Source organism: Trachurus trachurus, assembly GCF_905171665.1.
Source record: "Trachurus trachurus genome assembly, chromosome: 20".
Lineage (NCBI taxonomy): Eukaryota > Metazoa > Chordata > Actinopteri > Carangiformes > Carangidae > Trachurus > Trachurus trachurus.
The window spans coordinates 24,268,784-24,281,503 of NC_139911.1; the positions used below are offsets into that span (position 1 = coordinate 24,268,784).

General features: G+C 43.4%; 2 protein-coding genes across 2 annotated transcripts in view; one reads left to right on the forward strand and one right to left on the reverse strand.

Moving 5' to 3' along the window:
* tubb6 (tubulin, beta 6 class V) overlaps nt 1–12,720 on the forward strand; it is a 403,096-nt gene that overhangs the window by 247,611 nt on the left and 142,765 nt on the right. The gene's annotated exons all lie outside the window — the stretch shown is intronic.
* Nucleotides 1–12,720, reverse strand: part of lama1 (laminin, alpha 1) — a gene marked incomplete at both ends in the record, with an annotated part of 60,384 nt that overhangs the window by 22,970 nt on the left and 24,694 nt on the right. Inside the window, 14 exons of the mRNA XM_083995331.1 lie at nt 93–275; nt 1,173–1,316; nt 1,503–1,736; nt 3,085–3,221; nt 3,316–3,496; nt 5,707–5,813; nt 8,957–9,168; nt 9,310–9,396; nt 9,544–9,671; nt 9,834–9,944; nt 10,102–10,213; nt 10,377–10,591; nt 10,884–10,985; nt 11,075–11,233. Coding sequence (XP_083851457.1) covers nt 93–275; nt 1,173–1,316; nt 1,503–1,736; nt 3,085–3,221; nt 3,316–3,496; nt 5,707–5,813; nt 8,957–9,168; nt 9,310–9,396; nt 9,544–9,671; nt 9,834–9,944; nt 10,102–10,213; nt 10,377–10,591; nt 10,884–10,985; nt 11,075–11,233 — 2,112 coding nt within the window. The remainder of the gene's footprint in view (nt 1–92; nt 276–1,172; nt 1,317–1,502; nt 1,737–3,084; nt 3,222–3,315; nt 3,497–5,706; nt 5,814–8,956; nt 9,169–9,309; nt 9,397–9,543; nt 9,672–9,833; nt 9,945–10,101; nt 10,214–10,376; nt 10,592–10,883; nt 10,986–11,074; nt 11,234–12,720) is intronic.

Genomic DNA, 12,720 nt, shown 5'->3' on the forward strand with positions numbered 1-12,720 from the left:
CTCTTCTTCAGCACTCATGTTCCCACTACATGTTGTCAGTAAACACACCACCAGGAAAAACCCTGAAAACAAATGTGTACATAACATCCTACCTGGCTGCCTTCAAACTGGGGGGGCAGTCTCCAGTAGAAGGGGCCGGTCAGCCTGCTGCTGCTGTCCAGCTGGTGAGCGTCCAGCACCATGTCGCTCTCCTGCTGGTAGACTCCAGATCCTACACCCTGCAGGTTAGACTGACTGACTACTGACAGCGCAGTGGGACTGGGAGCTACGGTCATCTGTGGAGCAAGACAGGGAGAGAGGGGGGGAGGGAAAGAGACGGAGATGTTACTGCATCTGTATGTGCATACATATTTAAGCAATACATCACGACAGCCGTTCTTTGTCCATTCACAACGCCCCTTATCTGTGGTACAATGAGCGTATATCACGGACTGGAGTGATGTATTGCTTTTATAAAACGGTTACCAATAACAGCAATATGAATCTGTCCTTTCTATGACTCTATAAGACAAAAATAGTTTAGTAAGGTAGATCCAAATAACGAATTTGTGTGGTTAGACAATGCTGAGAAGCTAAAACATCTTTTTCAGTTGAATATATTTGCATTTTCTTTATTTCTTGAAAAGGCTTGGGCAACGAGACGAAGAGTGATATATAGTTGAGTACTGAAAGTAATTTTAAATTGTTTATTTAAGTGTCACAACTGTGTGGCAGGTAACACCAACAGGAAGGACGGTCTAGTCTTTTTTTCTTGTATTTGTCATTAAATGTGTCTTATAATTCCATATGGGATAGGCCACAGTGGTGATGGTCATTCATTCATTCATTCACAATCGATTTCATGTAGTTTTTATTCAATCAGAAATACATATTATCTGTATTACCTATGGTAAAAAAAAAAAAAAAAAATAGTCCCACCTCTCCGAACAAAGTTCTTATAATAGATCCATGTTCATACTTCCCTGACGCGGAGTGATATGCTGTGATAAGGCTTTAGAATAGTAGTTGTGGTATACGCTCATTATATCACAGTTAACAACTGTGATATGTGATCAGATTGCCGGATTTCACCTTCCCGTTTTATAATGTTTATAACATTGTGTGTATGTTTCTGTTGCTACATGTTTGTATGTGTAAATGTGTGTGTACATTGATGTAGGTTGTGTACTTACAGGTATTCTTATGAGTCCTCCCTGTTCTTCACAGTCTTGACTTAGTCCGGAACAGAAACACCGGGAGCATCCGTCTGGACTGGCAGCTGACAAACCGAACCAACCAGAGACACACTCCTCACAGCGCTGACCTGACACCCCCACCTGAATAGACACAGAGTTACAAACACAAACATACAAAAATGGTAAATTTCCCCATTGTGGGACAAATAAAGGATTATCTCATATTATACACACAGATCTGCTCTGAGCACTAGACATTAGTGATTCTGTGTAGTTCCCCTCACCTGCCACTAGAGGTCACTACAGAGATACACTAACACACGTTACCTTGCATTCACACTTTCCAGTGTCTTGACAGTCACACACTCCCAGTGTTGTGTTGCAGAACTTCTCTTCTGTTCCCGCGATGTCGCACTGACACGCCGAGCATGCAGGGTAACCGTGGTAACCAGGTGCACACTTGTCACACGACCTGCCGGAGAACCCGATTCTGCAGTGACACTGTCCGTTGCCTAGGTCACACTGGTGGGTGGAGCTTCCTGCCGCGCTGCAGCTGCAAGACTGAGGAGGGAGCAAGGAACAGATGATGTCACACCTGCAGCTGTGTTCTCTGTGTGTATATGTGTGTATTTGTGTATGGCAAGCCATTTCAACATTTAAAAGCCAGACTGGATATGTGTTGTAGATATCTGTAATTCAGTTTTGCCTAGTCAAAAAGAACATTTCAGATATCTGCAACTACATTCTTCCTAGGACAAATGACGTCACTTTTGCCGTTCATGTGTATGGGGTTTGTCATTACAGATATCTACAATTCAGTTGCAGATATCCGCAATGTGAATTACAGATATCTGTAACTGAATTACTACTAGTACGAATTCCAGTTTGAGATATGTACAATTTGATTCTGACTAGTCATAATTCCAGTTCAAGATATCTTTAATTCACCTCAATTAAAGATATCTACATGTCCCTTTTCAGATATCTTAAATTAAAGCAGAAGTGAGTGATCCGGTCGTTTTCGCTAATGCTGCGTTCCAGGCAGGCTTTTGAAATCGTAAATTACAGCTTCAAGTCACAACTTACGACTTTGTAGCGTTCCAGACAACCCACTCGTGTTTTTCCGACCTGTTTTACCGGTGAAAGTCACTATAACGGCCACTCGTAACTTCCGACCGGTGAACTCGTACCAGATCGAACTGGTACCACTTCACGGTCGGAAAAATACGAGTTTCCTTGAACGCACCATAACAGTCCTCGTCGCTACGTCACCACATTCACGGCGTTCCTTGGCTGCACACACACAGCCCTGCATGCCGTTCTATCTCCTCATTGGATAAAAACTGTAGGATACGATAAATGTTTTCTCTTCGGCTCAGAGCAGAGCAGAGGGACTGAGAGACCCGTGTTTCAGTCCAAACACTCTATGTAAGTGATTGCTGTCGGAAGATATAACTATTTAAGACTTATATTAACACAAATATATCACTCACTTCTGCTTTAAGTTTTGACTAGGCGAAATGACGTTGTAGATATCTCAAACTGGAATTCGTACTAGTCGTAATTCAGTTACAGATATCCGTAATTCACATTGCGGATATCTGCAACTGAATTGTAGATATCTGTAATGACAAACCCCATACACATGAACGGCAAAAGTGACGTCATTTGTCCTAGGAAGAATGTAGTTGTGGATCTGAAATGTTCTTTTTGACTCGGCAAAACTGAATTACAGATTTATTGAATAAAAAATCCAACTATTCAAAATGTAGTTACGACCAGTCAGAAAGACGTTGTTGATATCTACAATGTTAATTCCGGATAGTCAAACTTAGCTTTTAAATGTTAAATCTGCTTGCCATATTCTCTATGTGTATATATGTGTGTTTATGTGTGTTTGTGTGTGTACCTTGCAGCCTGTGTTTGGGTCGTGACCCCAGTAACCTGCCTGACACCTCTCACAGGTGTCCCCCTCTGTGTGGGGAGGGCAGATGCACTCTCCACTCTCAGGGTTGCAGTTTCCACCAGTGTGTTGACAGGTGCATGCTGGGAGAGGAGCACATCACATCACAGCCAGTCAGAGTTTGGAAAGTCAAGAGCAATCAGCAGTTGCAGCAGGTTATGTTTTCTGTTGAGTTACCTGTGCACCCGCTTCCATGGAATCCATAGTAACCGTGACTACAGCGGTCACACTTGGCTCCGCCCACCCCCTCCACACACCGGCAGAGCCCCTCGTCATCACACGACTCTGACACAGATCCAGACTGATGGCAGTCGCAGGTCGAGCAGCCCTGCCCGCTCTGCAGCCCGAAGAACCCAGACTGGAAAAAACCAATCACACAACAGAACAGCTGAGTCAGTCTGCTGAGGAACAGAGTCCAAACTGTTAAAGGGATAGTTCACCCAAAATTCAAATTTCACTCATTATCTACTCACCCTGATGTTGACTAAGAGCTGTGAGAATTTTGAATTTTCAGAGTCCTCCGTGCCTTCTCTGAGTTACGGGGGGGTCCGCGCAGCAGTATTTGTCCATATAATGGTTGTCAATGGATACCAACTTTCTTCGTCCAAAAAGACACACCAAAAAACATCCAAATACCTCCATACTGCTCGTCTGTAATGTCCCTCTTGTATTGAAGCCCCGACATGAGAAATTGTTCCACCGGTCAGTGCAAATCACGCGAGATTTGAACTGACACAGGAAGAGCAGTGAACCGAGACACTGGGAGCTTCCACTACAAACAAGCTTAAAATATAGACTTATTTAATTTTTTTCGAAACTATTTCTCATGTCGGGGCTTCAATACAAGAGGGACATTACAGACGAGCAGTATGGAGGTATTTGGATGTTTTTTGGTGTGTCTTTTTGGATGAAGAAAGTTGGTATCCATTGACAACCATTATATGGACAAATACTGCTGCGAGGACCCCCCCGTAACTCAGAGAAGGAATGGAGGACTCTGAAAATTCTCACAGCTCTTAGTCGACATGAGGGTGAGTAGATAATGAGTGAAATTTGAATTTTGGGTGAACTATCCCTTTAACAGATTACAGATATCGCTATGGCGTCATTTTGACTATATGAAAAATTATTTTAGCATCATTAAGCAGAAAATGCAGAGCCAACATTGTGTCTATAACCAGATGCAAATAGATATTTCTTCCTCTGCAAACTACTACGAAGTGTCTAGATAGATAGATAGATAGATAGATAGATAGATAGTAGGGGTGTCACGATTTCGATTTTTTATCGAAATCGATCGAAATTACGTCACGATCTCGAGCATCGAAGTCAAAGAGAGGATCGACGATCCCCCCTCCCCCCCGCACGCAAAGCTACAACTGCCCGTTGTCCCCATTGCGCACCAAGCGTCTTGTCAGTCACTGGTCCGAGTTCTCCTTTACTTTTTATTTCGAGACAACACTCACTCATTCTCTGCAACTCTCTCTCTCCCTCTCCCTCGCTCTCTCTTTTTTTTTTACCGGCGGTGTCAGCTGATGTGCACGTCTGCAGCAACCCAAACAAATGCACATGTTGACTGGCTCTATTCCAGCCACATGATTGGTTCGGCACGGCGCAACTCTCAATATCATTGGCTATTTGCCAAAACATGGATGAATGAAACCGAATCGACCACGTCTCATATTTCTATCGAAGAAAAGTTATTTCACAATTTATAGCGTTTTATTACCCAGCCCTGGTGGGCTACTGTCCCCCTCCTACCTGGGAAACAGGAGGGAGACACAGCTCTGACTACACAGCACCGACAAGCGCTGAGAGCCGCATGTTGCAGAGACGTTATAAGATTAAAAAAAAAAAAAAAACCCGCAAATAATAAGCCGACGAAAAGCTGCAACTTGCCACTTTTTGTCGATGTATTATTTGCGGGGGCTTTCGGGGGATCTGGTGACGGTGGAGGATCCGGGACTGATTGACTGTGGGCCAGTGGCCACCGCCAGTCTGATCAGGACCTGAGCTGCAGCTGCAGCTCTGCCCCGCTGTCACATGACTCTCGCGTATCAGCGCAATCTGTTTACATTACATTAATGTAATTCAGGAGAATAATGAGACACGACGGTAAATTAATGAAAATAAAATTATGATAATGTACAGATATAAATATATTTGTTTCAAAACCTTGGGGGCAATTTTGGCCCCTGGATCATGATTTTTGGGGGCATGTTACCTTTATATTGTAAAGAAATTATTACCATTAGTGCCTAATGTGATACATTATGGAAATTGCATCACTTATATGTAGCCCATCTTTTGAAATAAGATTTACTGTACAAAATTTGATGAATAAAACCAATGATCGTAGACTAGACTAGTCTGAAAATAGCATAGGCGTCTGTGCTGTAAGAAAAAGAAAAAAAATCGAGAATCGAATCGAATCGTGACCCTAAAATCGAAAATCAAATCGAATCGAGGATTTGGAGAATCGTGACACCCCTAATAGATAGATAGATAGATAGATAGATAGATAGATAGATAGATAGATAGATAGATAGATAGATAGATGTGTATTACCTGGCAGCGATCACAGGTACGTCCTATCACATTCCCTCTACACAAACAGTGACCTGTTGTGGCATCACACTCACTGGAGAGGGCGCCGTTGACATCACAACCACACTCTGATAGAGAGAAAGAAACCACCCCACTGTCAGTCTGATGTAGGACTGTACCCCCACTCTCGTTGGTCCCTGTGTCACACTCAGTTTATCTCTGGCTTCATATTCACAGCACACATTTAAACAACTACATGTCCCATGACTCTGTGTGTCTATCAAAGCTGTAAGTGGAACTGAGTCAGCAGCAGCACAGACATGAGAAAACATCCTGAATTGACCCTGAATGTGAAACAGCCACCGTCACTGTTTCAAAAGGTGTCAGCATCTTACTTTACTTTATGTGTTTATTTGGATGGGACAGTGCACATTAATGGACAAAAACATGTAAATGTGCCGGATTATAGCAAGATGCTCATTTCCGTCCAGAGTCCCATAAACATAAAAACAGTTCAATAACAGTACACATAATAATGTAGACAACACAAAAAGACAAAAAGGCAACTATGACAATGAAGAACATATTGACAAACATATTCCACAGGTCGGGGGAGATTGCACAAGGCCCTAAAGTGCACATCAGTTTAAAGTGCCAGGTTGTATTGCACGATGCCCATTACACCCAGTTGCACGAGCAGAAGTGTGTAGATATTGCACAAAATGTAATGCATAATTATATTATTTAAGTACTACTAAAACCAAAATGACATACACAAACATATTGTGAACAATTAAGTGAAAATAAAAACTCAAATGCCCCGGCAGTTGTTCTAGGTTACAGGTGGTCACATGTCTGGTTTGCTTGTAACCATGCTTTTAGTTTTTCCTTCAACACTCTCCTTAATAGTCTACTTGCCAACAATGAGTACCCGGAAATGTTGAGTACCCCAAAGTTTTATGTTAGAAATATATAGTATGGGTCCCCAGTATTCAGAAACTGCCGGATGCTAACTTATATATATTGGGCAATTAGCATAACAGACATAATTAGCATAAATTAGCATAATGTCCTATATGGGCAATATTTCAACAAAATTGACTTGGCTGATCTGGGCAATATTGGAGTGGTTTTAGGGGTTATTGATGATGCTGAATCCATTTCTGACATTTTCAAAATCCAAAATGGCCGTCTAAACCGGTGACCAGATTTTGAAATCCATCAAAATCGGCCCACTGGCGGTTAAAATCTGGTCACTTCCGGTTTAGACAGCCATTTTGAATTTTGAAAATGTCAGAAACGGATTCAGCATCATCAATAACCCCTAAAACCACTCCAATATTGCCCAGATCAGCCAAGTCAATTTTGTTGAAATATTGCCCATATAGGAAATTATGCTAATTTATGCGAATTATGTCAGTTATGCTAATTGCCCAATATATATAAGTTAGCATCTGGCAGTTTCTGAATACTGGGGACCCATACTATATATTTCTAACATAAAACTTTGGGGTACTCAACATTTCCGGGTTCACAATGGGGCCCTATGGGCTGGCAAGTAGACTATAACTGTGACTGAGGTTATTCCAGGTTTGCCATGCACTTTTTATAGATCAAACATTTTGACCAAAGGTCCTTCTGTGTGATCTCAAGGTCACCTCTTGTGCCTGATCTGGTACCTGGTCCTGTCAGACTTTTTCTATGAATGTATTCTTTAACAGGAGTTGGTGCTGGTTCGTGTAGACACTTATTATGAAAACAAACATTTTTAAACACTGCCAAGTTTTCGAAGTCTAAAGTGATGCTTTTCCAGAACCTTAGAATGATGATAGGAGTTTTGGTCTATATCTTAACTGCTCTGTTATACAGCTGTTCTATGAAACGCCCAGTTTGTGAAGCAGTAATCAATATGAGAGAGGATCAAACAGAAGAGGTTTTGGCTGCATCAGCTGTTAAGAGGGGCCGGATTTGTTTAAAATTCAGTTAAAGTTAAAATTGTATGTGTGTATGAATCTTCATATTGATCTGATACTAGTGCTCAGTGATTATCTGATGACTGGTCAGTGAATGAACAGTCAGATGGTCAGACTGCAGGTCAATGAGGTCTCTCTGGCACACACACACACATACACACACACACTCACACTCACAATCAGAGTCATGTGACAGCAGAAACAAGGAGGTCAGAGGTCAAACCTAATCTGGATTTGAAAAGATCAACATTCCTGCTGCTACACACACAGGGCAGTATGTGTGTGTGTGTGTGTGTGTGTGTGTGTGTGTGTGTGTGTGTGTGTGTGTGTGTGTGTGTGTGTGTGTGTGTGTGTGTGCAGTCTAAACTTTAGGATGTTTGGTCTATTAAAAGTGAAGGTTGTTACTAATGCGTTGTGTTTAGATAAATAGTAGAACCAGTTGAACCTTGACTCCAGCAGCATATTCAATAAACTTGTTTCTAAACTGAAATTGAAATTAGGTTTCTTTTTTAGGAAATAAACTGTATTTTTCATTGCAAGTTAGAAAACACTTGATCAGCACAACTTTTTTTTTATCCTTGTTGGACTACGGAGACCTGCTTTTTATGAACGCTCCTAGTCATTTTTTAAAGAAATTGGATACTGTACCTATATCACTGTGCTTTGTGTTTTATTACTGGTTGCAACTACCGTGTACATCACTGTTCCTTATATGCCGTCGCACATTGTCCATCTCTCTCACTGGCTGACTTTTATTTATAAATCTATACTTGGACTTTTGCCTACATATTTGTGTTTACACATGTGTAGAAACCACAGCCGTTATGGCCTGTGTTGTCTGGACATTATACAGATGAAGGTCCCGAGAGTGAGAACGGAAATGGGCAAAAAGTCTTTTCAATTTTCTGCCCCGTCGACCTGGAACGATGTGCAGAAAGACTTGAAATTGACACATCTTGTAACTCTGAGGGAATTCAAGTCAATTATAGACAATTGTGTCTTGTGTGTTGTTATAAAAGACAGAGAATTGAGCTCAATCAGACTGTGTGATTGCATTGTCTAACCACGTTTTCCTGAAATGTGTGATTGTATTTTATTTGTGTCTTGTGTGTTGTGTAACTGCTGCCATCTTGGCCAGGTCACTCTTAGAAAAGCGGTTTTAAATCTCAATGAGTTTTTGACCTGGTTAAATAAAGGATGTTGATTGGTTGATATTCCCCTGTGTGTCCTGACCAACCACTGTGCTGCTGCCTGGACCATCTGTAGCTATAGTGTGTCTGTGTGTGTGTGTGTCTTACCCCGACAGTCTTTTGCGTGCACGGCGTCTCCATAGTAACCGGACCGACAGACCTCACAGTGTCTCCCGGCTGTGTTGCCGAGGCAACGCAGACACTCCCCGGTGACTGTGTCGCAGTGTCCCGCCTCACTGACGTCCACGTTGCCGTTACACTCACAGCGCACACACGATCCGCCCACCACCTGGGGGTTACCGTAGTAACCACTGGCACACCTGAATACACACACACACACACACACACACACACACACACACACACACACACACACACACACACACACACACACACACACACACAGTGTTACACCAAGTCCTCCTGTCCACTGATGGACAGATCAGCCTGTCAGTCCTCACCTCTCACAGTTGGTCCCTGTGTATCCTTCCTGACACTGGTCACAGGACACATGACCAGACGTCTCCAGGAGACAGGTGGGACTGAACCTGAGACACACACACACACACACACACACACACACACACACACACACACACACACACACACACACACATGTATTAATATCATTTCATTTCATTTAACACTCACTCACAGTCAGTGTGTTTGTGTGTTCATGCACTTTGAAAACACACCTGTTGGACGGCACCGTCAGAGGACATGGACACAGCCGACAGTCATCTGCTGTCCCCTCAGTCGAGTCGCCATAGAAACCAGGGAGACACTGATCACAGTGAGGGCCTGTGGTGTTGTGGATACAGCCCTGATAGAAACAGAGACCAAAGACAGACAAGTCAGAGAGACAGAGTCAGAGACAAAGTCAGAGACAAATCAGAGACAGAGACACTTCAGAGTCAGAGACAGATACATGTCATTCTGCTTCATGTCCTCTCCCTGCTTGTTGATTGTGTTTGTTCAAACTTACCAAACAAACTCCGTTGATGTCACACTCCGTGGCGTGACCGCTACACTCACACTGCATACAGTTTCCTCCAAACACAACTCCTCCCACTCTGTAGAAACCTGAGAGACACGTCTACAACACAACACAACACACACAGAAATACACAATATTACTGAATGGTTAGTAAATCTGGGACTCCGTGTCAAAGCCGTCCATAGGAAATGATTAATGTCAACAGTACTAATAGTTCCAGCAGGCAAAAGTCAAATTTCCAAGGTGAACTACTGACCTCACAGGAAGTACCGCTGTAACCCCATGGACATTCACATGTCTCCACGGAAACAGCCAGAACCCCAGACGGTGATCCAGAGTCAGCAACATCCAGAGACACTGAGCTGAGTCTGAAGGACAGACACAGTGATTAGACAGCTGCTCCACTGATACAGGATCAGGACTGTCAGGTCACATTAACAGTATGAGTCAGAGGAGACCGTTCAAAAGTGTCCCGTGTTCCACAATGAGGAGCTTTCACCTCTGATGACTGATTTCATGACTTGTCCTCACCGTATCGGCCCTTCAGCCGGGGCATTCAGCTGAGCTCTGACCCTCAGCGCTGTCACGTCAGCCAGTACTGACAGCACGTCGTCGTGGGTTACATGACCACCTGTCTGGTCGTCCACGAACTGCCTCGGTACGATTTCCACAGAAGCCAAGCGCTCGGCCAACGGAGACAGGAAGAGGGGGAGAAGTCGAGAGAGACGAAGAGTCTGGGCGTTACCCTGGAGATGGGGATGAGGAGGATGAGGAGGAGATGAGAGCACAACGGATCAGTTCAGTCTGGGGGTTGTAGTTCTTAAAGGAGACATATTTTGCCCCTTTCCCACAAATTATAAAAGTTCCCAGGTGTCTTAAAGCCTGAAAATTACAGATTTTTTTGTAAATTCTCACATTTTGGGGGCAGGAAGGCAAAACAAAAACCCAGATATATGTTAAAGAGCCTTCAAAAAGTCACATTTGCATTATATGTCCCCTTTAAAACACTGTAATTGCAGTTTTTAATGTGAAACTCACCTCAATGATGACATCAGAGTGGATGGAGAGAGAGTGGTCTTCGTTGTCCAATGGGACATCGTAGACCACTGAGTAGTTCAGGTAACCTCCATAAGACAGCAGCTAGAACCAGACAGACAGGAAGTAAGATAGGTCATGCACGTTTACACTGATTGATGGCGTTATGTCCAAATATGGAGATGGTAGCTAACCTTGTTGCCGAGGAAACTAGCAGATGCTTCCCATGACAGCACTTGATGATGAGCGTGGACAAATGATTTGTTGCCAAGAATTGGGAGGTCATTGTCATCGATGACGGGAGGGGTGTGGAGGGGGTGAGGGGGGCGGAGCCAAGCATCTGTATATACAACCTGAACAAACATCATCAGACATTATACAACATGCTTATTTGTTCCATGAGAAAAAGCAGTGAGTAAAAGTGTGTTGATAACGAAATTATTTCTTTGATGCCCCTTTTTTTCATGACGATAACGAGATGGTGACGAGATAAACATGGCTCTCTGATGACGAAAACATGACAGATGTGTGTGAGTTTTCGTTCACGAGACGAGAATGGACGTAAATGTTAGTGGTAGGGCTGTGATCGCCTCTAAATTTCATATTGTGGATTGTCATAACTCTAAAGCTTCACATGATTTAGCAACGGCTCCGCAAAAATAGAACGACGCTGCTGGGTGGGTGGTCAGACGTTCAAAATGCATGACATTTCTGCTTATTGTGTGTGTAATTTGTCAATTAAAACCTAAATAGTATCTGCAACGCTGCTGCATCCCATCCTTGTGTGGTCATGGCATGTGGCATGCAGCGCACATTCTGCTCACTTGACGAGAAGATATATGGACGTATTTTAAATATAATCCAGCAGGAAAAAAAAACTGAACGCACTACTGTTACCACTTTATCTGTGTGTAGGCTAATGTATAATCCTTAGACCAGAAAGTATGTGTTGTTGGATGGAAACATTGTGGGCCCTAGTTTGCTGGCGCAGCGCAGGTGGCGCAAGGTAGCGCAGCTGGTCTGATGCAAGTTTCGACCAGCGCAGCCTAGCGCAAAGTCAGATTGGAAGATTGGCAGATCGCGCTGCGCTGAGATAGGCGTGGCCGCGCAGCAGGGGGAGGCGTCACAGATTCAGCTTGGTGCAGTGGAAGTTTTGTGCGAAAATGTCTCGCCGAGGTTGCGCTGAAAGCTCGCCACCTCCAACCAGGTCTAGTCTCAGCGCAGGGCGAAGCGCAGCAGGTGCAGTGGAAGTTTGGCTGACTGACCTGCAGTGCACACACGTCACCAAGACCTCACAGGCAGATCTCCACAGTTCCAGACACATTTCGATGCAATAAATATCCACAATAACCACTATTTAATGCAACTAATGGAATCAACACGTGAATTTATATCTATATAGATTGTCCCGTCACATCTGACGTCAGATCAAAGCAGAGATCAAAGGCTGTCGGCGCGTAAAGGAAACTCCACCTGAATTAACACAGCAGGGACGAACTGGCACTGAAAAGCAGCTGTGGATGTCCCAAAAGCAGGACTGAGGGTGGATGACTGCATGTCGCTGCCGTGTTGAGATACCACTCTGCCCTTGTGATGATCGCTTTATTTATTTATTTACTTATTAATTCATTAGCGCATCAGGCAGCCGTACAGTAATGAAAAACAAAACACAAATCTTCATCTCTCTTAGTCCACCACAGCCTCGGTATCAGATAGTCAGTATATAGCCTACTACAGTACTCTCTATCATAGAAAAAAAGAGAAAAAAAGAGACCGACAGAGAGAGAGAGAGAGAGCGAGAGAGCGTCCTTTACGCTGATTTCATTCCGCATGGTGTTTG